This window comes from Ictidomys tridecemlineatus, chromosome 5, assembly GCF_052094955.1.
Source record: "Ictidomys tridecemlineatus isolate mIctTri1 chromosome 5, mIctTri1.hap1, whole genome shotgun sequence".
NCBI classification, from domain to species: Eukaryota; Metazoa; Chordata; class Mammalia; order Rodentia; family Sciuridae; genus Ictidomys; species Ictidomys tridecemlineatus.
Window position 1 is genome coordinate 102,662,005 of NC_135481.1, and position 27,279 is coordinate 102,689,283.

General features: G+C 35.3%; 1 protein-coding gene across 4 annotated transcripts in view; it reads right to left on the reverse strand.

The window, feature by feature from the left end:
* Cep128 (centrosomal protein 128) overlaps positions 1-27,279 on the reverse strand; it is a 407,740-nt gene that overhangs the window by 210,094 nt on the left and 170,367 nt on the right. For all 4 annotated transcript variants that reach the window (XM_040274764.2, XM_078050644.1, XM_040274765.2 and 1 more), the window contains exon 20: positions 25,312-25,504. In XM_040274764.2, coding sequence (XP_040130698.2) covers positions 25,312-25,504 — 193 coding nt within the window. The remainder of the gene's footprint in view (positions 1-25,311; positions 25,505-27,279) is intronic.

The window sequence follows — 27,279 nt, forward strand, 5'->3', positions numbered from 1 at the left end:
CCCTTCCAAATCCATGAATTTTGAAAAATAAAAAAGTAAAGCCAAACAATTTAGTCTAAAACAATGACAACTAAATAGTTAAACAGCATTGACAACATAGGCTGCATAGAAAATAACCTCCATCTGATCAAAATATTGAACAACCTCTATAATGTTAAACCAAAGACCAGTGCACTCTAAAGAATAAATTCTGAATGTAATAACCACGCAAACTATCTATTATAGTGTATATAACAAAGAGACAATAAATGTCCTTGAAATGTATTCCTTTCAATTTGCTCAAGTTACATTTATCTATCACTCAGGTTCATAAATAATTGTACTGTTTATCTACCATTTCAAAAAAAGATGTATAGGAAATTGGAAAATTCCAAGAATTTTTACATATCTTTAATTTCATATTTGATATGGAGTCTTTAATTTATAAGCTACCTCAATAATTTCATAGATTTTTTTTCATAAATAGAATTAATATTAAAATTTATGAGCTTCAGTTTATTCATCTTCTTTCTCACAAAGAGTTCTCCACAATCATGGCATTCCTATTATAGACAATTCTCTAATGAAAAGAATAATAGAAGAAACAACAGCCAATACAGAAGGTTCTCTAGGATTATGCTGTCCAGTAAGTTATCCAAGTGTCACATATGGATATTGAGTATATAAAATATGGCTTACTGAAACTGAGATATGCTCTGAGGGTAACATACATACTGGATATTGAAGGTTTAAAAAGTTAAAGGAATTTAAAATATCTTAATAATTTTCATAGAGATTATTCACTGAAGTGATAACATTTAGGATATAATAAATTACATGAATTTGTTACTAAAATTAATTTCACACTTTCTTTTGACACTAATGTGGCTATAAGGAATTTAAAAGTGCATATGTAGCTCATATTTGTATCTCATACTGTATTTCTTTTGGACAGCACTGTTCCATAAAATCAATGGTGAATAAGTAGATGAATTAAGGAATAAGTGGGTGGATAAAGAAATGATGTTCAAAATTTGGTAATTCTGGTTAAATTATTTCAGCATATTGCTTAATAATTGAAGGAAATGTTCAGTTTAAGTAATGAAATATTTAACTTTCATGTGATGAATAAATATGTATTAAATGCTTCTAGGTCATGCACTGTTATAGGTCAGAGAATGCCAATATATTTAAGACAAGGTCAGTGCTCCTGTGTCATCTACAGTTTTATGAAATGCATAAACAAGAACACAGGTACAATTAAATGTTTTTGGTGTAAGAGAAAGGCACCTAGTAGTGGGGCATTTTTCATATTTCAGGGCATAGACAGTGCACTGAATGTAGGATTGCCACAGTAGACCAAAATAGATTTAGTAATTATTTTCTGATGTTGACTCCCAAATACTGTGATAATAACAGAGACTTATCAAATATTCTGAGACCCCATTCTAAGAATGCAATCAACATTAAATCACATACAAACATCTGTTGTTATTACTAAAAGATCCATAATCACAGATATTACATATATTTATTCATATATACATAGTATTTAGTGTCACTAATAATATATTTTGCCATTCTCAATGTAAGAGTAAGTTAAAGTGCTTAATAGTTACAGAACAGAATGTTCATATATAAACAAATAACTAACTTAATTTTTTTCCAATGGGTTGGGGGTATATGTAGCTCAGTGGTAAAAAACTTGTCTATCACACACACACATACACAGAATTTCCTTATAAGTACTTTTGTTACTGAAACAGATTACTAATCTTGCCATTCTTATCTGATTCACAAACTGAAAAACAGCAAAGAGAGGGAAGAAGAAGAAAAGAACCTTCTATCATTGGCAAGTGAGAGGTTATACTTTTTTCTTTTAACCTTTACAAAAGATGTTGCCAATCTAGAATTTTAGGGTGAGCAAAAGATAGTCACTACTCAATACAAAATAATAATCCTTAGAGAAGAAAGCCTAAAGAAGTCAAACTACTATAAATAGAAAGTAGGGCATTCACTATAGAACAACTCTAATGCATGTATGAAATCCACAAAAATGTGATACACTCACTGTCAAACCTGCACATCTCTCCTGCCCAAATCAAAGAAAGATCCTTTGAAGAAATTCTAGAATGTTATTCAGGCTTAAGGCAACAGAAATGTTTTAATCCATGCTTAAATCTAGCATGGCAAAGCTATTTGCCTGAAAAATAAGGGTGTAGTACCCTTTTCAAAATGTCTTACTACGTAACTTAATTGCCTCTATAAGAAGGGGGGAAAAACTTTGAACTATAAATTATGGAGGGAAATCTAGCATAATGGTGAAATAGTGTCCAAAAACTGATACCCTTTTTGCATTAAAATATTCAGGGCTAATTATGATTTTAGCACTTGTTTTTATCCCTGCTTTGTTCATTGGCCAAACTTAAATACTTCTCATCTCCTTCAATGAAAAGTGGCGCTATTATGTTCCTGGAAGCATAGGCAGGGTTCCTCAAAGCCTAATTTTAAGGTCTTAATTGGCTGAGGCAATGGGAGACCATACAAAGCCCACTTCACAGAAAAGGGCAAGACTGCCAGGTCACTTGAGAACAGATGAAGAGCTAACTGGAAGCTATTGCTGAAATCTTACATAGTGTTCTGGGAAGTTTTACCAAAGAGTAACTTACACAGAGGGGAACACAATCATCCATCATCATAATACAGAACCCAGAGGGGTTGAAATTAGCTTGTAAAAACAGAACACTTAAAACGGAGGAACAGTGATCTTCACTTACTAACGGAATATCTCAACAAGTCAGGCAAGTTTTATGAGAAGGGGTACTGGAACTGGTTCTGTGAGGTGCTATTGATTTCAAATACTTGGTTATATCTCCTCTTTTCAGTATCAGTGACAGTGTGTTCATAATTCAAGACAGATGCTACTCCTAACACATTTGTTCATTCGTTATGACTAGACACACAAACTACAGTTACATGTGCAAATATGAAGAATAATTCATCTATCCATTAATTTATCCACCCAGCATTTGTGGTAATAAAAGACATTTAAGACTTTGAATAAAATTATCCAGGCCCTCAAGCAGTTTAAAACTTATTAATATAATAATTCATAAATACACACATTATACTAAAGCCCAGTTCAGAATAATTCTAACTAAAATAATTGCTTTATCATCAACTATAACTACTGATGACAGATTCCCAAAAGAAACAGAAACTGAGATCAACTTTTATTTGCAAAATTTAAGACTATAGAAATAGTAAAATATCTGAAATTAACTTAAAATTGTTAAAATTACTGTTTGTTTTATTTTTTTAATGTATTTATGCTAAAATAAAGACACATACTTAAAAGAATCAAATGACAGTTTACAAACATGGGTATTCACTAAGGATTTTCAGTTACCATCAAGTGCTCAAAGAACAATGAGACACTTCTGAAATTTTAATTAAAATGTTTATAAATTGACTTTACTGTTAACAAAAAAATGCAATGAGAGGTTCCATATTTTATTGTTGTTGTAGTAGGTGGTTTTCCTGGAGAGCACCCCCTACAATTCATCCTTTAGTTGTACCTTTGTTCATTTACTCATCATTTCACTCAACAATTCCTTATTGACCACCTAAAATGTCAGTTCCAGAGAAGAACAAGAAAAGCCAATGTGTCAGTTCTCAAAAAATTCCACCTCCCCCTGCCTCTATTTACACATCAAATGTGTTCTGTTGGGTTTTGTCTTTATAGGACATGGGAATTCAATTTTTAGTTTAGGTTTAGTCTATCTCATTCTTATCTTCTCCAGACGTTTTATTGCAGAAAATTTATCCCTCCTTTATCATACTATCTATTTAATAATATACATCCTCTGTGTTTCAAGTTATTCCCAGCAGGAATGAACCACAATTGATGAAAACTGAATATGTGGTCAGGAAAATTTTCTTATTTCTTATGCTGGAATTTGGTACAAGAGAAAAGTTTCCATTGATCAGAGAACTCTGTAATTCACAAAATTAAAATATGAAGGTAAAATCTTTTGTAGAAAATATGCAGCATTAAAAAATAACCAGAAATGTTAAATGGTATTAAATCCAGTTCATTAACTCACATGGAATAATCAAATATTGAAATTATTTTTAAAAATTTCAAATGGTGCAAATGGGATCTGGAAAATGCTTTATCTCCCCAAAATAACTCTTCCCCAGTAAGTGCTTACCCGTTCACTTATTCTATTTCTTCTTCTGGAATTGGGGTGGGAGGCACTGTATGAGATACTATCCATAAAAAATAAAGAACCCCTACAACCAGCATACATCTCAGCTTTTCATTTCTAATCCACAAATCTCTCCAAAAGAGGTATTTTCTTCCATCCTTTGTCCTTCCTAAACCATGACAGCCACATGTCTGGTCCAAGGCAATAGGAGTTTCTACCATTTCATTACTAGGAAAACTTCCAATTAACAGAAAGTACAAAGAAAAGCTTATCTCTATGAGTGCCTATAACCTATGGCTCATATTCCCTTAGGGAATTTACAGCTTTGGAAGCACCAAATCTACATTATAAACAACTCTTTGGAGCCAACTAGAGCTTTTCCATCAACAACTCTAGCCTTTCACAAAGCATACAACCCCTATCTATATAACCCATTTTAAGCTTTACAAGTAAATTTTCATGAAAATCTTTTTTCTATCTGAATTAAAGAAGTTCAACTTTCCAAAACACAAAGAGTACATCTCTTTCACATATGGAATTCAATGGAACATCAGGTGCTCAAAAGACACTAATAGGTAGTCATTGAAAATTTCTTTCATCAGCAAGAACTGAATTTCAGGAGAAAAAATGTAAACCATACAGGCAAATCTGCTAGATACTCATAGATCTCATTGAAAACTTCTACCTAGGTATTAATATGAATAAATGGGTATTTCAAGAAAAAATAGTGAAAGACCCTAGCCCAGTCAGCCTAGTTACCTAAGGCCAAGATATGAAACCAAGATACCAGACAGGCCATAAACAGGTTCAGGCACCAGGCATGCTCTCCGGAAAACCGGTTGAAGAACAGAGCACCCGAATCCTGAGGCATGAATGAATAAACCGGAACAGATAAGCAGGAACAGAAAGAATAGAATGCAGACCTGTGGTTTTTGGAATGCAGACCTGTACCCCCTAGGTGGCCTATATGCTAGATTTAAACAAACCAATAAGAAACCTGTTGCTTCCCGCGCCCGCGAAACCTGTCCCAAACCCTATAAAAATCTCTGTATCCCCAAGCCCGGTGTGCCAGTTCACCAAAGCTCCGGCTGAGGTTCTGCTGGACACCCGCAGGCGCCTGTGTCCCAATAAACCAACCTCTTGCTTTTGCAGCCAGTGTTTCGTGTGATTCTCCTTGGACAGGGATACGGGGGTCTTTCATTGGACGGGGGTCTTTCATTGGAGGTTCCACCGAGATAGCCCCCCCACCCCTTCCGGATCCCTGCCCTAGGACCACCGGCATCACTGGGAGGTAAGCTGGCCAGCTCATGTCGTGTTTGTTGTGTTGTCTGGTGTCACTTCTATGTCTGTAATGTTTGTAACTCTTGGCTGATACTTTGTTTCTATGCGCTGCATCTGTACGATTACGCGTAGTCGCTCTGTATTCTGGGCAGCTTGAGAAGGAGTTGACGAACTCCGACTTCTCTCCTGCCACCCCGGGAGATGTCCCAGGGATTTTTGTAGGCAACGGTGGAGCTTGTGCTCCATCTAAGCCATCTGTATCTGTAGGCGACGGTGGAGCTTGTGCTCCATCTAAGCCATCTGTATCTGTAGGCGACGGTGGAGCTTGTGCTCCATCTAAGCCATCTGTATCTGTAGGCGACGGTGGAGCTTGTGCTCCATCTAAGCCATCTGTATCTGTAGGCGGCGGTGGAGCTTCGGCTCCATCTAAGCCATCTGTATCTGTAGGCGGCGGTGGAGCTTCGGCTCCATCTAAGCCATCTGTATCTGTAGGCGGCGGTGGAGCTTCGGCTCCATCTAAGCCATCTGTAGGCAACGGTGGGGCTTCTGCTCCACCTAAGCCATCTGATCTGGCAGCGCTCTTTCTATTCGGTCTGATTGTAGTGTTATTGTGATTATTGTGTTATTGTATCTCCTCATCTGTGCTCCACGATCTCCTTCCGAAGCCCCACCCCCACCCTATCAGCCCCAACCCATACCGGCTCCTGATTCCATCCAGGTTTCCTGGAGAAAGAAGAAGAACAAGTAGATCCAGCCACCAATAACCCTCCGGGTCCATCCCCCATGGTCAGGAGACGTCCCCAGCCCCTTTCTGTGTTCTGAGTGGATTGCCTGTAGTAAAGTATTCTGTGAAGTATTTGGTAAAGTATTTTGTAGCTGATGGATCCGCGATCCGCCTGAGTTTCTGGGTAGCAATCCACGACGCGCTGCGAATTCTGTGGCCGCGCTGCGAATTCTGTGTTTTATGTTTTTGTTTCTGTTGTCCTGTCTGTCTCCACCCCAACACCCTGGCAAGAGAACTAATCTCCCAATCTGGGGTTGTCAGACCCAATCCGAGGGGGATGCTCTCCCAATCTGTTTGTCTGAAGGGAAGGCCCCAGTCGGCTTGGGGCCAGCACCCATTTTCATTTTTTTGACAATCTGAAAAGGGAATCTATGTCTTTGTGTGTGTCTCTGTGTGTCTTTTTGTCTGTGTCTCTGTTAAGTGTGATGGCATTGTTTTACTTTGAACCGATGCAGAGTCCCAAATTCTAATCTGTCTTAGAGGTGTGGAGACAACTTTAGCTAGATTTTAATCTAAATTGTGAGCAAGATTAGGGAAGCAGTGTTTTCTTTTCTTCCCATAGTTGGCCTGAGTACACCCGCTGTGGTTAAGGAATGCCTGCTGGGGATCTAAGAACTTTGATATCTCGCTTTAACTTTTCTCAAAACTTTTCTCATTATTAAATTGGCATTATTTGGCTTTGGGGATGGGAGCCGAACTTTCAGTCATAAATTCTGTCCCAGACCGAGATTCCACACCGAGGTAAGTGCACGCACCCCATGTCTGTTTGAGATGCATCTTTCTCTCTCTCTTTCTTTCTGGAGGTAAGGTGGGCACCCGACGGCTACTTAAACGCAACTAGTGCAGCCGCCACTCTACAAGACTCGGGTGAGAGGTTTCTCGGCCTAGGCAGCTCTCAATCACCTGTTCGGTACAGAGCAGGCATGTTGGGTTCTGCCAAAGCCGCTTCCAAAACTTTTCTGTCTGGGCCTGGAGAGCAATTGGCGTGAGTACACAGTGTCCCTAATCCCGATCTGCCTTGGATGCGTGGAGGTGGAGGAAGGAGTTTGGAACAACTGCGGAATCCCGGTCTGGGCTACTCTCAGACGTTTCCAAAGGTTCCTTTCTCTTGAGCCCTCTCCCGACAGCCCTCAGGGGTATCTAGGGTGATCGGTAGATGAATGGCATTGAGGGAAAGCCCCAATCACATTTGCCTCCGTATGGGCCGTGCAACACTCCCAACCCCGCATCCATTCCTCCTGGATGCTCCCCTTCCTTCGCGGGTCAGAAATGTTAGCAATTCAGGTTGTAGGACTGAGAAAAAGGCATGGGATAATTAGTAATATCTGCCCAGGTTCCCTAAGGTGCACAGGTAACTTTCAATAGTCTGTTTTACCGCCCAATGTTTAAAATGTGCTGTGTTCCTTAAGCTGCTAAGAGAATCAAGAGAAAAATTTGGGCCGATCAAAGTACATACACCCTTCCCCCTTTAAGACCTAAAGCAGATTAAAAACTGACTCTACTGGAAGGTTAGGAGATAAACCAGATTGCCTGGGATTGGATCTATTCAAAGGAGCTAATCTTGCAAGTGAAAGGGGAAACTGAGGAATTCCCAGCAGCTGCCAGAGCCTTTTTTTTGCTTTAGGGAAATTTCCTCATTCTTTCTCTGCACTGCAAGGATTACTCCACCTAAATGCAGTAAAGTCAGTCACACTGAGACCCCATGTGAGAACATCTGGTCCACTCATGGGAAATCTAAGGTGCCACTGATTGGAGTCATAATTAAATGAAGGTTCAAAACCTGGAGAGATATTTTCTTATCTGGTCTGTTTTAAAGGTTATAGATTGTTTCTTGGGGATGATTTTGGCTAAATGTGCTTTTTTGTAACTATCTGGTATCTGAATGGGTTTCTGAAGCATTGCACAATCTTGCAGTTAAAAGTTGGGTTTAAGTAATTGTTTAGTTTAAGACTTCAGATAATTCATACCAGAGAACTTAAATACTTAGGATAAAAAATTAAAAGAACTCTACTTCCAAGTTGGCAAGTAACTACCAGTCATTCAGTTATATTTTTTATCAATCTTTGAAGTAGGTAGCCTAAGGAGATTTCACTAGGTATACAGTGCATTGATTTGGGCAAGGATAGTAAATTATGATTTGGTATCTGTTTCTCTCAGTGTGTAAGATTAAAAAAAAATGTTAAATTAAAACGTTGGTCTGGCTTATTGAAATGACATTTATTAGCAACAGTCTTGGAAATTTTCAAAGCTTAATTTTAGATATACATGGTAGTGTGTGGATTTTTTTTTTTTTTTCTCCCGGTGATTTAATGTAACTTAATACTACTTTAGGAACTTAATACTACTTTAGGAACTTCAGAACAAAGAAAGTAGCTTAATGATCCTGAAGGAACTTCTTCTGATGGTGGCTTTTATATTATCAAGAAAGATCCTATTTTCAGTTTTGTGTGAGCAAGTTTTTCTAGTGTAGGAAGATAAATTGTGACTTATGGTTAAAATGCCTTAGGCATAAAGTTTCTGCTCAAGAATTCCGGTTTTCCCAGTTCCTTCCAGACCTCAGCCAGGGCTCAAGCTGATATGCAAACGGAAGCAGCTTGGAGCTCAGGCCCAAGGAAAAAAAAAGAGGTAAAGGTGTCTTTTATCTGAACTCAAACTAGATTAAACCAAAGAGTAAATTGTATGGCATTTACTAATTACTGGCCGGTCAACTTTTTAGGATTTTTGCTTTTTTTCTTAGATTCTGTATTTTTATTTTTATTATTTTTTTCTTTGAGCTCATGATTTTGTTCCTACAGACAAGTTAATGTTTTTCTGATAAGTTCTATTTTTGATCAACTGAAGTTTTTTTAACATTGCAATGAGATTTCACCTGAGAAAGCCGCAAGGCCTTCACCATTGTGTTATGTGTTACACTTGTGTTACGTGTTGTATGTCGGTATGTCTGTATGTGTATATGTCCATATATCCTGCAGTGATATGACAATTGACAGATGAGGAGCGCTCATGAAAAATTTTTAAAAAAATGGATCCAAATATCTTTGATTCACGTGATTCAAATGGTTCAATTTAAATTGGGTAAACAGATGAAAGTAAAGATATCTTTAAAATTAAGCTTATAAGTTTTTCTAGGTGTTCAAAAAGGCCCTAATAAAATGTTGATGTCTATGAAATAATCTGCTTAGATTCAAAGGTTTACAGGTATTGTTTCAAAATGTGAACAGAAGGAGGTTAACAAATAAAAAAGAAAAACTAGAAGGTTCTAGGTATGGATTTAATAGAGGGAAAGTGTGTTTCTGGATAGGAGTTTAAGTAATTAAGAGGGTTTAAGTAAGTGATAAAGGAGGTTTATGTAAATTGGTTATGTGTATAAGTTTTTGAGTAAGTTACACAACTATGGTTAAACAACAACTGTTATTTTTCAATACTTTCTTGTGCTCTCTTGCTCTGAATAATGAAGTTCCTTCAAATCCGATTGCAGAAAGTCTCAAATCAAACTTCCAACCAGCTTCTGCTTAGGCACTACCAGTCTCTGACGACCGATGGACCCCCAGCATCTTCAAGAGAACAATTCACTCAGTGCTGAAGCTCACTACCAGGCACGATGGAATGCGGCAGACATGGGACAGCAGGAAACAACAAGTTCAGAGAACCTCTTAATCTGCCATCCTGGATTCATGAGTCTTTATGTCCTTTTAAGCTTCCTCATGGTCCTTGGTCTCTTTTCTGTCAGCCCCCCAACATGGAACTTCTGCCAGAAATTGATCTTTGCTCTAATTTTTATCTTCATTCTGTTTTTATTCGCTCTGATCTTCTTCAGGTGCTGGTGATGATATCTGAAAAAACTTACCAATAGACGGGTTGCCTGCCATTTATCCAAGCCCTGCCATCTCCCCCTTAGTCATTTCTTTAAAAGCCAAACTTGGTTAGGATAAAATCATCAATGTAATTGTGATGTTACTAATGTGTTCATATCTTCCAGGTATACAAGTCTGTAAGGTAAAAGCTTTACAAGCTGGTGTTCTAAAGTTGCATGGTAATTTTAGGCTCAAAGAAAAAAACATGTTGGAAATTTATTTATCATTTGTGTTTTATAACTGGACTTGTTATCAGTAAGATATGTAAAGTTCTATGTTACTTTCTACACTGAGATATAATTTAAATGTATTTTTAAGACAATGAGAGCCTAATCTGGGTAAAGGTTTTATTGTAAAACACAGAAGTACTTTGCTACTTTCCTACAAGAGGTTAAAAGCTTTCAGCCTTCCCTTAATTCATGTTTTAGGTGTGATATTATGTTGTGGTAGCTAATGTCCATGTAAACTTGAGCAATAGTTTATGTAGGCTTTGTAAAATGATGTCTAAAAGCAAAGATAAGCTTCAGAACTATAGTATTTAAGATTTATAAAGAGCCCTGCCTTACTTGAGATAAAACTCTATGTCCCATCTCACTGCATGTGAAAGTGACTATGAAAGAAATAGACCAGATTTCAGTGCATTTAAGGTTGTGTTCAAAAGCTGGTTTTTGTCACGATTGCCAGGATCTCAAACAGGGGATTATAATGTATAACTCTGCCAAAATTCAAGGTAGCTATTACATAAACTAAATATGTTTTTATCCTAGTTAGTTTTGTTTTGTAGTTTGCTTTTAGATGGTCTAAGGATTGCCTGTTAATGTTTTAAAAAGGTACTGCTTTAAGAGCTCACAACCTGGGTTAACTTAGGATGGGGAGTTATCACTTACAGGATAGAGAGATAGATATTGAAGTTCAGTGCCCTTAATATAAGGTTCTTGACTTATTTGCTGGATGTTTAAGATTAAGTTTTAAAATTAAAAACTTGGCTCTTGCCCTCTGAGTCAGTCTGAATCAGGGAATAGGGAACTTTTCCAAAGGGCTCTGCAACTCTAGGCCACATAACCTCCTGATCAGGGAGATTAATGAGACCAGTGGAGGACAGAAAGCCAATCAGTGCATTTGCTGTGAAGAGGAGGGTCATCAGAGAAGGGAGACATCCCTGATGCTTCTGAGGGAAGCCGTATGGTCAAGCAAGGCCTGGACCCATCCTAGCGCAAATGGCACTAGCAGAACTGAGAAGCTGCTGTGAAGTTCCCGAGGACTCCCAGGAGGCTGACTGTTAACAATAGGTAGAAACAGAAGTCAGTTTGACTTGCTTCATCTTAAACACTTAGCAAAGACAGTCAAAGCCAAAAACACAGCTGTTTCTGGGCATTTTAAATGATAATAATAGTTAAATGTAACCTCCACAATAAGTAAACTGGAGGCTGCAAAAGAGACTCTTAGGTAGGAATGCCTGATAACTGTAAAAGGGACTGCTAGAGTAGTTTTAGTCTAAGGCCTTTATTTCTAACCAACACAGGTAGGCTTGATGTTTGCTAGTATGGTTATCCAGCCCTAAGTAACAGAATTAAAGATTTCTCTATTAGACACAGGTCATACTAGTAAAAGGATCTTGCAAGATCAGATGATATTAAATTATTAAACTATATCTTAAGGGAAGGACAACTGTAACCCTAAAAGTTAAATGTTGTGTTTACATCCCTGACATTTCTGGCAATGTGACAAATATCCTTAAAGATTTACATGCTCAGATAGAAGCCATGTCCTCAGCAACTTTATCATGGAAACGATATCTTAGCTTCTGGTTCTTGGTACTTCCTGGTGGAAAACATTGTTAGTCTTTGTCTTTGCCATCATACTCATTGGCATATTCCTGTGCTATGGGATTTATTGGTGCATCAATATGGTTCCAGTACTAATGAATTCTTGTTTCTCTTATAGACCACCCATCACTCAAATGGCCCTCCAGCCTATCATGGACCACTCGATAGACCCGATTTTTAAAGGGGACTCCAAACTGCTTGCCCCGACATCGCCCCTTTTTGTCAGCCTGAAGAAGCCAGAAAGATCTTCGCCCCCTTTCCTTACAGCAGTAAGGAGTTCCCAAATTAGAGGGGGGAATGAAGCCAGATTTAAAGTTAGGTAGTCAGTGTAGTTAGGTAAATCGGGTCTAATATCGAGTGAAATCTAAAATGGAGGCCATGCTGGGAATGACTCAGGGAAAACACAGGACAATGGATATAAGATTCTATCCATGATAAAGAAAAAGGGGGGAATGAAAGACCCTAGCCCAGTCAGCCTAGTTACCTAAGGCCAAGATATGAAACCAAGATACCAGACAGGCCATAAACAGGTTCAGGCACCAGGCATGCTCTCCGGAAAACCGGTTGAAGAACAGAGCACCCGAATCCTGAGGCATGAATGAATAAACCGGAACAGATAAGCAGGAACAGAAAGAATAGAATGCAGACCTGTGGTTTTTGGAATGCAGACCTGTACCCCCTAGGTGGCCTATATGCTAGATTTAAACAAACCAATAAGAAACCTGTTGCTTCCCGCGCCCGCGAAACCTGTCCCAAACCCTATAAAAATCTCTGTATCCCCAAGCCCGGTGTGCCAGTTCACCAAAGCTCCGGCTGAGGTTCTGCTGGACACCCGCAGGCGCCTGTGTCCCAATAAACCAACCTCTTGCTTTTGCAGCCAGTGTTTCGTGTGATTCTCCTTGGACAGGGATACGGGGGTCTTTCATTGGACGGGGGTCTTTCAATAGTAAAAAAAGAAAATGAACAGATTTAATGACTATGATTAAATAACTTTTCTTCTTTTGTCTTTGGGACTAAGTTTCTGGAAGGTAAGCAAAATATTTGAAAACTAAACATTTTAAAGGAGAGGGGTCATTCAAATGTGCTTATGGAGAAAAACTGACCTGAAGAAAGATTGCATAAAAATTACAAATAAAAAATAAATAAGAAATTGGATGGAACTAGAGCTGTGGAAAAGTAATTGGATGCTTAGTCACCAGAATACAGTCACAGAGCATAGAGACTGAAAGACCATTACAATGCCACTGTGAAGGAGTTCAGATTGGTTGACACAGGGACATGCACCCAGGGCCAACAACATCTATGACTTTTGTAATACCAACCTTATACCAAGGTCTACACAAAAGTGAGGTTAAAATTCAACCTGGACTAGGGGGAAATCATAAAGAAGCAGCAGGGCATATTAGTTTAAGATGGAATAAAGGCCAATTTACAGTACAGAAAAAAAAAAAGAAGAAAGAAAGAAAAAATCAATAGTTAAACCCAAGAGATTTGTGGTCAGAAGCCTCAGGAGAAGCACAGGTTTCTGTCCCAGTTCACTCCAGACCTCAGAAGCAGCTACAAAGAGGAAAAAAAGAGCAACTCCAAAAGCAAACCATTTGCCAGAAAACATATTTAAATGTTTGCTCCACAGATTTCAAAAAGAGGAAAAATGGGACATTTTTGCAGCAACTATGCAAATGGTAATAGTGTTGCATTCACACCTGTGAACCAGGGAAATATTCCAAACTCTTATTTATATTTATGAATGCATTCCTAATATATTTACTAAAATTGTTTTATTCTCTTTTAATAGTTGGTTACAATATTTCTCTCTAGATTAAGAAAAAAGGGCAATTTTTACACTTACATAGAAAAGTAGTGCAAACCTGTATGTAGATATAAAAATTACAGACCATAAATACAAGGCCAGAGTTGCTCTTCTAACTAGCATGTAACCTAATTACATTTTTCCTATTTTAACAGGTCTTTGTTGTTATTGTTGATGCATCCCGGCACCCACTCTGAGTCAAAAGATCCACAGGCCAGTGTTGAGCCATGTGATTTAAAGGCATCTCTGGGGACACAAACCATACATCATCTCCTCCTGTCTTTTCACTAGGTACAGCAGTTTCTGCCTCCAGTTCCAAGACAGAATACTTTATTTTTATTGTTTTGAAGAAAGACACCTTTTATTCCTGCTATATAGCTTATTTTTTTAAGAATAAATTTTAAATGGAGAATATTTTCTTGATAGGCAAAATGGTGTACATCTGTACTCCCAGATATCCATGAAGTTGAGGATCACAAAGTCAAGGGTTAATTTAATGAGATCCTGTCTCAAAATAAAACAAAAAATGGGCTGGGGTGTAGCTCTGTGGTAGAGCACTTAACCTAGCATGCATGAAACCTTGGGTTCAATACTCAATACAACAAACCCCCCCATTAAAAATAATATTTTTTAAATGATTTCTTGAAAACAGATATTTCAGTGAAATTGTGTTTGGGTCTCCTTTCCTCCCTTAGCAAACATTATAATGAAAAACATATTTAGTGAAATATGGTATGGAATGCTATGTTAAGGGAGGATCTCAAAACATATAGCAGCCACTTTATCTTCATTGTATTGTCCTGGAAAAGGTTTTAATCTCAGCATAAACAAAGATTCAAATATTAAAGAAATATATACCTCTTTGGAGGGTACACATTAAATACCCAGAGTCACAGAATGGGTGAAAAGCAGTAACACTGCCTGAATTAAAGAAGAGCTCACAATTTCAATTTATAAGAAATAAGAAAATTAACATAGATATAACAAAATCTCTCTAAATACAATGCTATTAGAGAGAACATGAAGGACTTTACTCTGGAAAAATAAACAAGAGGAAGATATTGCCAAGTACCCTACTTTCAAAGATATAGTGAAAACTGCTAAGCTAATAAAGGACATTATTAGAATGATATGGTAGGATAATTGGAGTTTGGGGCCAATAGCTCATATTTGTTCCTATGTCTTAAAGAAGCAAAAATAAGAGTGAATCAATAATTATGTTTGTTTTCTTTTTTATTGACAGATCAAAGTATCTACTGTAGAGAGTATGATAAGAAAATGAAACTTTTACTAAAAACAATGAATGGGAGAAAGGTAAGCGACTAAATCTATACTACCTATTTATCTGTCTAGTTACCTGCACACTCTACCAAACATCCATTAAATATCTCTACTTCCTGTTAATACAAATCAAAGAGCAAACAAGAATCTGTAAGAAAAGAAATTAAAATCCAATGGAAAAACAGTTTGAACTTAATTTTTTAGCAGTGGAAAAATGTCTTAATGTGTGGGAGCTGAGTCAAGAAATCAAACTTGTGTTTAATGAAGATGCATCCCGCAGAACTGATTAGAACAGCAAGTGTGTGTGTGTGTGTGTGTGTGTGGTTTCTCCAAAAAAAAAAAAAAATGTTATGAGGAGGTCAATTGTGGGTGTGTTGCAAGTAATTTATTATAAGAAATACAAAACCAAAGTTTGTGAATGATTTACTTCTTTGTGGTAATTTGAGCATATTAAAGGTAATTTCTGTAAGATGCCACCCTTTCCAAATGCTTTACTAAAGAGCAGAGAAATTGGTGGAGAAAGAGAAAGAGAAAGATGGAGTGCAGGGAACAGTGTGCCCTTGAAAACACCCACTGGAGTGTGCCTGCCTAGGAAAGTCATCTGTCTTGGGCTACAGGAAGCATGTGAATATAGACCAACCCAAAGAAGGCAGGAATCAGAGATTAGGCGATCTTGCAAATAAGCTTCTGTAATACTTGCAGGTATAAGGAACAAAGTGAGACAGAGGGAGTACACTGGCTAATTTATATGGCAACTAGAACCATTATTTTGAGTGTGTCTGCAAGGGTGTTTCTAAGTGAGATTAGTATTTGAATCAGCACACTGAGTAAAGCAGACTGCCACCCCCAACATAGGTGGATATCATTTAGTCATTAAAGGGCTGAGTAGACAAAAGCTGAGTAAGCAACCATTTGCACTCTGCCTGACTTGTCTCTGAGCAAGCACATCAATCTTCCACCCTATAACTCATATTCAAACTAGATCTTACATCACCCCTCCTGGTCCTCAGGTCTTTCGACTTTAACTGGAACTTTTGGATCTTCAGATTGCCAAGTACAAACTCGAGACCTGCCTTCATCACTATGTGAGTTCATTTCACCTACACACACGTACATATACATACAAACACACCCTTATCCCTTTGGATCTGTTTCTGAAGAATCCAAATTAATACAAAAAGTCTAAATAAAAAGAAAAGACTGGATAAGTGAGAAACAACCAAGGAAAACTTTGTAAAGCTGTTAATTGTAATGGACAAGAAAATGAAAGAAGGCAACCTTTCTTTCATATCATAAATAAAAACACATGTTTTTAATGTTCTTTGGAAAACTTTCAAAATAATCAATTAAGAAAAGTTCCCTTGAAGTTTCATAGCTATCAAGCAATACAAGTTTTATACACAATGTTACCCTCCTCTATTTGACAATATTTCCATTTTAAATTTCATGACATGCACATACATGTTTATTTTCAGCAACCACATCTGGTATCTGAAGCATTCTGTATCTCAAATTAAGCCCAAGTCCCAAAAAAGGAATAATTAAACTTCAAATACTCAAGAATTCAATCATTAATTGATGTTTTTAAACATCATGTTCTCAAATTATCAATTAAAATAATCTTTCATTATTTCTAATGAAGGACCTTCACTAAATTTCACAAGCTGGTGACAATGTAAAAATAAGGTTAAATTTTCAATTACATAGAATCTAAACAACCAACATATCTACAAATCATCCTTTAAATATTTCTGCATGTTGAAATATTTCATTCCAATATGAGATTTTTTAAAAATTGTTTCTCCTTACTTTTGGAGTAAACAACAATGCTTCGTACTTCTATAAACATCTTGGTTATACATTATTCTTTCAATAAGACAAATCTAAAAACTGACAAATTTTAGGAATAAGTAATAAATGAATGAGTGTGTAGCTAGACAAACCAATAAATCATATACCAAAAAAATGATAAGACCTCATTTCTCCCCTACATATTAAGAAAGATGCCTACAAATCCCTAATATTTTTTTGTCCCACAAATGAATTCTAAGAAATCATCCTCTGCTCAGCCATCAACCACCAAGTGGCACAGAGAAATTAGTGGAAAAAATTTTCTCAGAACACTGTGAACACAAAAACCAAAAAAATAAAAAGCTTTAAAAAGTTGAAATCACCTTTGATATATGACATAAACCAGGTAAATGTGAACTTTTGGAAATAAGAGTGCTGTATATGAATCAAAACCTTGACCACAGAGCAATTTTAAAATACTGGGGGGAAAAACTGAGTCATACCTCAATTATACATTAAAGTAACTCATCCTCTAAGCCATGTATAAGGCCAGAAAAATGAGTGTATAACATACCAGATTCATCAATAAGCAGGCTCCATCATGCCTTGGATATACACCTTAAGTATATTTTAGAAGGGTAGCCAAGTATTTAAAGGTAGCCAAGTATTCTACATACTTGGATTAAACCCCAAAGACCTCTACTTACACAGGTCCCTCAAAAGCCTTGCATAGAAATCCAGTGGCTATCTCACCTTCAATCCTTTGCTTCAAATGCTCATCTTTCTTTGGGCATACACAGGCATAGGGATGGATATTATGTACCTTTCCTCCTCTGCCTAGTTCAAGGCTACTTGTACACTCATCCTGCTTTTGGGCTAATAGAAGGCAGGGATCAGTTAGGCCCCATCACAGATGCTGAGAACCTAACAGGCAAAACAAGGAAATCACTACACAAATCACTGTGATAGGTTAGTCTGCAAAAACACAGTAGTGTATTCACAGTGCTAAAAGGGCCTTAGAAAAATAAATCCATAACTCTTTTGCCCTCAGTTTTTCCAAGATTCACTTCTCTATCTTCACGTTTGCTCCCATTCACTCCTATCTTCTAAGATCCTGCTAAACTGATGAAATTTTCTTCGACCTGTACAATGTTTCTTTCATTGCTCCTTCTACTCAAGGTTTATGATCATGCTTCAATTTTTCTACAATCATACATATAGAAAATATAGTCTTTTAAAAGGTATATTCATCTTACTCTAGGGAACTATTTTAGACAACTACATCATTTTAATATTCCTTGTTTATCTGGTTTCTAGGTATTGTGAATTTTTTTTCATATTATACTAGAGGTTACTCAAATCATAATACAAAAGTGGTTAGAATTATACTAACAATATTATAGTGTCACTAAATAAATCAGGGAGCTCTTAGAGAATATTGTTATGAAATGAAAAAATGTAAATCATTTGAATAATGCTTCTGTAAAATATAATACCTAACTGAGAATAAGAAGAAAGGCAAATAATGTTACCAAATCCCAGAGTACTATAAATAAAATGTAAACCACTCCAATAAAGCTACATCAACTTCTGCCAAATATTTGCTAATTTGTATTTTGTTTTTGAAGAGTTTAATAAGTAGCCCAATAAATTTCAAGAAAGGAAGAAACAAAATTTGGGCAGTAGCCAAATATCATCTATATCTTTCTAAATGTAAATTTGGGGAAGCACTTATGCTTCATTTTTAAAATATGTTGTTTTTTCTTTCATTAAATCTTACTACTGTGCCTCCTCTATTGATGTTATTTCATTTGTTTACTCATTCATTCGATTATTCAACAAATATTTGACATACCAACTGCGTACCAGGTTCTTTCTATACACCAGAGATATAACACTGAAATATTTAAAAATCACTACCTTCTTAGAATCATTCCAGTGGATACATATTACTCAACACATTTCTTAAGTGCGAATCTGTTGAAAATTCATTGAGGCAAGAAATAAGATGTTTCAGGGCAAAGGAAACCCTTTAGATGCTTGCCAAAACCATAGCCACCATTGCTAAGGTAAAACTACAATGAATTGAAAAAAAGAAAAATGTAGGGAGATGATGCATATTTCCTCTACTGCCTACTTATAGGCTAGAACACAGGTGCTAACCAAAACCAAATTGAGGAAGCAGTCCTTTGCTGCAAAGGTATTACTTTTTAAAGTTGTTAGAATATTATTTCCCTTCTTCCACATTCTATTAGTAGTTTTCCCTTTAAAGCTATTGGGAAAAGGTAATTCCCTAACAGAAAAGCCCTGACAATGGCTAATTTTATCTTTATAAGTACATTCCCAATAAAAGATATATGTCAGCAAGGGACAGATTCAGGAAGGATTGCTACCATGCATGCTGCTGGAAATTATTGTCTTGTACACATCGGTCTTATAGAATCAGGAAAGTAGAAAGTTGGTGAAGACCCAATATAATCTAACAAAGTTAAATGAAATCAAATTTCATCTTTAAGGTAAAGGAATTTCAAAGGCCATGTCAATTAGAATTACTTCAGGAAGAAAAATTATGTATACTGAAGAGTCATAGCCAAATGCAGAGTGCCTAAAAAAACAAGACCAGTCCCTTAAGAATTCATAATATCTGTTTAAAGAAAAACAAGTTAAGAAAACTGTCTTCTATATTTGTCAATAATTATTAGCATTTCATAGGGAAAAAACATGAATGTGATTTTACTGTATCGATGACTTAACCTTTGAGAAAATGAATTCTGTCAACTGCCAAGTTTTAGTTTCCAGCAAACTTCACAGTTTCAGAGAATTCTATCACACCTAAATCCTCTGAGCTGCAGTTTACTTTTCTTTAATGCTTATCTTTGTTGTGACTCATAACAATAAAGAATTTCTCAGTCAATAATTTTTAAACTTCTATGACTACTGGTGACATTAACCCCTTAATATATTTCCACACCTTTTCAAATGTACCAGCCCAAATCTACAGGTCCAGGATAACCCAGGAAGGCTGAGACAACTCAGATCTACAAATCTGGTAGCACTCATTGAGAGAAACTCCTCATCCCTGGGCCCTGTCACTTAAGACACATTGAATAATACTAAAGTATCAGTTCTGAGAATGGCATTAATTCTAGTACACAGGAAGTTTCTCTGTCTTTTTTCACTTATAAGTAAGTTAACCTTGTTCTGCCTACTAATACATAAGTTTCTAAGATGATGAAAAGAATCAAATACAAATTTCCACAACAAAGAACTCCGGATACTTCAGAAATAGCTAAACTTAGTCATCAGTTCTGTTGTCCTTCATCTCTTCTATGTGTGTTGTACTGAACAAATATGTTAAGTAAGCAGGAAAATCATTATGCAGATAAATTCTGCAGAGAATCTCTTTTTGTCTTCCTTTTCCTATGGAAATACTACTTCATTTTCAAATGACATATCTTAGTAAAAACATTCCTGAATAGACCTCAAAAGAAGTAATCAGTAATATTCTTTTTACCAAGAATATGTTGCTTATATTTCTAATACTATATCTCTCATATAACATGTTCATAATTGTCTCCTAGAACAGGATTTCCTTAGTAGCATATTAAAATCCTCATTATTTCTGAATTCATCAGTCAGCCACTTACACATAAGACAAGAGATTAATATATCACCTGTTACAAAACTTTGGCCCTTAACCAAACTTCTTTTTCATTTATGATTAGAAGACACTGATATAAAATTTGATCCCTCTCTCAGATCCAGTCAGCCCACACTTTCTGACTTTCCCATTTCTCTCAATGTCAAAGCCAATGACACCTTCAAGACTTAAATCCTCTCTTTCCCTTACCTCCACTGTCTAATCTTATGCTAAATTCTATACAATATCTTTTATATTTGTTCTCTGTTTTCCAATTCTACTACAAATGTCCTTCCTCAACACCTCTTTTACAGAGATTATAATAATAGCCTCCTACATGGACACATCCCACAGATAAGTATGAAGACAGAATCTAATAATAGTTTCACATAAAGCAACAACAACAAAAACAAAAAGAAAATTCACAGTAATACAGATCTTTTAAACAACATTCTCTCGGGTGTTGTTGGGAAAACAAAAGTCAAAGGGATATGGAAATCACCAAGAATACAGATGACTGTGAAAAAAACATGCATGTGATATTTAGAGAACATTTCACAATAAATGAAGAATATAACTTATTTTTCAAGGGCACACAGAAAATTCACTAAAAAGACCAAAATAAAAGTTGTACAAATAGCTCTCAATAAATTTCAATTATTCTATCAATGGAGAGTACATTCTAGGAAAACACAGGTATTAAGTTAATAATTCTAAAAATCTACAAAATCATCTACATATATATAGTATCTGGAAATCAAGCTGTATATTTCAAAAATCAAACAAAGAAACCCAGGTCAAAGAAAAAATTACCAGGAAATATTTTCTAATGTAAACTAAATGATAATGAAAATATAACATAGCAAAATTCGTGGATTACACCTAAAGTACTAGTAAAACCAACATATAACTTAAGAAGCAAGAGGAAGAAACAAATGATATATAAAAAAGAGAATAAAATGAAAAGCAGAAATCAAGGCTGGACGCAGTGGTGCATGCCTTTAATCCCAGCTGTTCTGGATGCTGAGGCAGGAGGATCACAAGTTCAAAGCCAACCTCAGCAATTTAACTAGGTATTTAGCCCATCAGTGAGACTATGTCTATAAATAAAATACAAAAAAAGTTCTGGGGCTGCAAAGGACTTAAAAACAGTATACTACAGGGACACAGCCACATTGATATTTATAATAGCACTATTCACAATAGCTAAACTGTAGAACCAACCTAGATGCCCTTCAGTAGATGAATGGATAGGGAGACTTTGGTATATATATACACAATGGAATATTACTCAGCAATAAAAGAGAATAAAATCATGGCATCTGCAGGTAAATTGATGGAGTTAGAGAAGAAAATGCTAAGTGAAGTTAGCCAATCCCAAAAAACCAAATGCTGAATGTTTTCTCTGATATAAGGAAACTAATTCATAGTGGGGTAGGAAGGGGGAGCATGGGAGGAATAAATGAATTCTAGATAAGGCAGAGTGGTAGGAGGGGAATGTAGAGGACAGGGGGTTAGCAATGATGGTGGAATATGATGGACCTCATTCTCCAAAGTACATCTATAAAGACATGAATTGGTGTGAATATATTTCATATACAACCAGAGATAAAAAAATTTTGCTCTATATGTATAATATGAATTGTAATGAATTCCACTGGCATTTATTTGAAAAAATCAATTAAAAAAAGAAGAAATAAATAAAAAGGTCTCGGCTGTGGCTCAGTGGTTAAGTGCCCCTGAGTTCAATCCCCAGTACCAAAAATAAATAAATAAATAAATAAATAGCGATAAAATGTTAAAAAATCAACAATAGAAAAAACTCAGTTATTTTGTTGAAAATACTAAAAAACAAAAAATCAATTAAACCCTTAACAATTCTGATAAGTAGAAAAGAGGGGGAAATATCAATATCAGGAATATAGTAAAAATCATCAAACAGATCTAACAAAAAATAAAAGGATTAAAAAGAGACATTGTAAAAATTTATGCCAATAAAGTCAACAATTTAGATGAAATCAACAAGTCTCTAGAAAGGTACATATTAATAAAATGATCAAGAAAAAACAGAATTTCTGAATAGCCTTAAATCTATAAAAAGGTTCCCTAAAACAAAAACTATAGGCCTAAATGGTTTTATTAATTTAAAAGAACAATACAATCTTTCTGGCAGTCTCTTCAAAAATAAAAAACACAAATCAAAATTTATTTTATAAGGCCATATCATTACACTGATATTTAAATCAGATAACGATATTAGAAGGAATGAAAGGATAAATATTCCTCATGAACAGATAAAAAGATTATTCATAAACTAATAAGCCAAACCTAGACATACATAAGACAAAATATATGTGATAAAACTGAATTAATCCTAAGAATGCACGATTTGTTTACTAATAACAGGCAATCTCAATTAGTTGATTGAGGCAGGGAGAAAAATAAAATAAAACTGTTTTTATTTGCAGGTGATGTGTCTATGTACTAGGAAAACACAAGGTACTACAGAATCATCAAAAATAACACCAACAACAAAAAACACTAGAGAACAAACAAAAGAAGAAAGCAAAGTTCCAAACTATAGTATTAATATTAAAAGTTATATTTCAAAATACTAGAAATAAAATCTGGAATTTTTGAGAATTTTAAATACCCTTTTTGTATCATCTGAAATCACAAAAAAAAATATAAAAATGAATCTAAAAAAATTTTCAAGCCTGTATTGTTTAAAACAATAAAAAAGTTAAAGACCACCTAAATAAATAGATATTCCATATTCATGGATTAGACGATTCAATATTAAGATATCTTTCTCCTCCAATTAATTTATATATTCAACATAATCATATCAAAACACCAGTGGATCTTTTTAAAACCTGAAAAATTAATTCTAAGATGTGTAATGAATTAAAATGTTCTAAGAATACAAACCAATGAAAAACTACCATTAAATCAAAAAATAGGAATAAAAGCAATCATACTGATATAATAAACTTTATAGATCTACCTTCTAAAACATTCACAATTTGACATTGATTATCTAAGTACACAATTGGTTCTTCTGTATTTCTCCCCACCGACAATTTCATGTATTTATAATATATATTGTAGTTATCCTTATGCAAAGAAATTATTTGCAGGATGATAATATTAATAATACCGACTGAAAATAAAACTGAGTTCTAATCTACTGTTAAATACGGAGTAACCCATAATGTGTGACCACATAGCTTTTATCTATAATTTTGATAATTAGATGTTAATGTACTGTAATTTTAAAAAAAGGAGCATTTACTACTGGTACAATTTGTTTCTATCATTCAACTGCCTAGAGCAACAGTTCTCAAAATGTAGCCTAGAATCTGTACAATATCCCTCAACAACACTAGTAAGACACGATTTTCCTTTTAACACTCAATTTCTCATAATATGAAAAAATGTAAAGAACAGTTTTTCTAGAGGTCACAGAATATGTTAGTATAAAAACAGATATAACACAGAGGAAAAATGAGAATCTAACTTGTTTTCATTTATGCCACCAACTAAAGAGATTTGCAAAAGTGCTAAACAAGGTGACTCTTCTAGTTATCATCCTGAAAACTAATTTTATTAATTTTTTATATTAATGCAGAATGACTCTGTAGTTATTACTTCAAACAAAAACATTTTTAAAATTCTTACTTTCAGTTTTTAATACGGTACACAGTGACGTGTGTGTGTGCGTGCGTGTGTGATTACTTTTATGTTTAAAAGACTCTTTAACTCCTCAAAATTCTAACACTATATATGGTGGTCCTGAAATCAAAAACTAATCACTGTAGTATAATAAAAAGCAATTTCTAAGTGGCACATGCAAGACAGTGACCCTAATTTTTAAAAGGAAAAATGAAACATTTATTTCAAAAGGATTATCATATGTTAAAGTTTGGATTTTCTTATTGAGGCACTATATTAAGCCTCTTACACACAGTAACTAAGCTAAGGCAGAAGAATTGCAAGTTCAATGCCAGCCCTGAAAACTTAGTAAAACCCTGACTTAAAATAAAAATAAAAATAAAAAAGTGCCGGAAGGTATAGCTCAGTGTTAGAGCACATCTGTATTAGTCCTCAGTATCACACAAACAGAAAAAAAAAGCTTCTTCAGAGTTCACAATAAACAATGGTTTAGGTTCAACAAAACAGGATACACTCAGGATTTCTACATATAACTGATTTTTTTTCTTCTCATCATGATGGATCCCTACTATAAAAGTAGAAAAGTAATAATCCAAGTCTCTTGGCTAACTTTTAAAATTAGATATTGCCTACATATCAAATCCTGCTACTATTCTCCCAAATTCTACTTCTTACACTTATATTCTCACATATTTGATTACAATCTTCTAATATGTTATATGTTTGCCTATTTATTATATTTATTTCCTACAGTAAGCTACTTAGCTTAGGGTAAGTTTTTTTTCCCCTTTATTCACTAATGTATTCTCAGCCACTAGGATGCCTTAATACAATATAAGAAAAAAATAAATATTTGTTTAATGAACTAATGGAAACAAATGCAAATGTCCTCATTTTATCTGGGTAGAAGAATGTCTTCCCAAATTAATACCTGAAATCATCGAGTAGATACAAATGCAATGCACAGAGGAAGGACACTGGTGGCTGCAGGAAAATTCTCAGGGCTCAACAGAGTTTCCTCTTTTAGTCTTAGAAATGAAGAAAGGTTAGAAGACAAGAGATAAGAAAAGGTGATGGTTTTGGAAACAGTCCAAGCTAGGGGTAGTACAAGTACCATTTTCCCAATTGTAGTATTCCATGAATATAAAGAAAAAATAAGAACAAAAGCAGTTGACACACCTCTCTTCTCCAGATTTATTTCTTCCAGAAGTTGCTCCTGCCTTTCTATCTGTTCGAAGAGACATTGGAGCTCAGATTCCTTGTTTTCAGTCAGATCTCGGAGTTGTTGTCTACAGAGAATCAGCTGTTGTCGAAGATTTTTCTCTCTGGATTCTTTCTCTCTCAGCTCCTCACAGAGCCACTGAAGTTTAGTCTAAAAAAAAATAACATTTACATCTAATATTTCAGAAAACAAAACAAAACTCTAAAACAGTGCATTTCAAAATATGAGGGAAAAATAAAGTAACATCTGATAATCTGAACAGAGACAATAAACAAAATTTAAGCAAAATTTGTATATAACCATGTTTTATTTTGCATGAATGTTGGTAGTAGTTAAAAGTTGATTAGAAACTTTTCAGAAAATCTAAGATAAAAAAAAATCCCAGAATAGAACCACTTTATTTCATAGATTTTTTTAAAGACAAAATTCCTACTTATTATATCTAAAATGCCTATCTCCATACATTCAATGAAGTCAGGTAAAAGAGATTAACTATAGGATTCAGGGGAAAAAAATCAACATGTTCCTTCAATTAAGATGCCAGAGCCAGGCACAGTGTTGCACACCTATAATTCCAGCAGCTCTGGAGGCTGAGACAGGAAGATCTCAAGTTCAAAGCCAACCTCAGCAAAAAGTGAGGTAGTAAGCAATAAGACCCTGTCTCTAAATAAAATATACAATAGGCCTGGGGATGTGGCTTAGTGATCCAGTGCCCTGATTTCAATCCCCAGTACCCCATTCCCCCCAAAAAATAGGCCAGGAAAGTTAAGACAAATGTTTCCCATGGAAACTCTATCTTCAAATATATTTAATATTTAAAGTGTGAATGTGGGGGAAATACTTCTATACAGGAGACAATCATATCTCAGGACCTTTCCTGAGTAAGGCTACCCTTCATTTTCCATTTCATTTTAAACAATCTAAATGGTCCTCATCACAGTAAGATGTATATACTGAGTGTCACCACAAAGAGATATATACTGAGTGAAGCAGACTATGAGAAGCAACATCAGGCTAAGTTATATGATTGTTTCCCTAAATAACACTTCCCCAAATATAGGGAATAGGGGAGGGAAGAAAAAGGGAGGGGAGGGAAAGGGAGGGGGAATAAGTAAATCTCGATTTTCAGACGGGATGCCCATATATAAAACTCAAATGACTTTATTTTAAAAACCTATTAGAATAAAAGAGTTCAGCATGTTGCAGTATATAAATTCATTATTTTAAAAATATTATTTCTATAGATTTGCAATGAGAGATCAAAACATAAAATTCAAAAACAGAAGCATATTTATAATAACAACAAAGGAATAAAACACAAGCTAGGTATGGTGGTGCAGGCTTGTAATCCCAGCGGTTCAAGAAATTGAGGCAGGAGGACTGCAAGTTCAAGGCCAGTCTCAGCAACTTTGTGAAAACCTGTCTCAAAATTTAAAAATATTAAAAGGACTGGGGATGCAGCTAAGTGCCCCTGGGTTCAATGCCCAGTATGTAAGGGAAAAAAAAAGAATTAAAAGCCAATAAACTTTTGAAAAGAGCAAAACCTATACGAAGAAAAATTTTAAAACACTGCACTGTCATGGGCTGGGAATATAGTTCAGTGGTAAAGCACCTGCCTAGCTAGCACAAAGCCCTTGGTTCAGTCCCTAGCACCACAAGAAAATAAAGCAAAAAACAGTGATACAAAACAATGTTGAGAAGAATTAATCCAAGATACCTGAATAAAGGAGCTGAAACTAAAAAACTTTCAAAAGAAAACAGGCATAGGTCTTTGTAAGCTTGGTTTGACAACTGTTTCTTAGAAATAAAATCAAAAGCATCAAAAGAAAAAAGTTGATAAATTGAACATCATCAAAATAAAAAATCTTGTGCTTCAAAGATTTATATTCACTAAAAGAAAAGACACCTTACTAAATGAGAGAAAA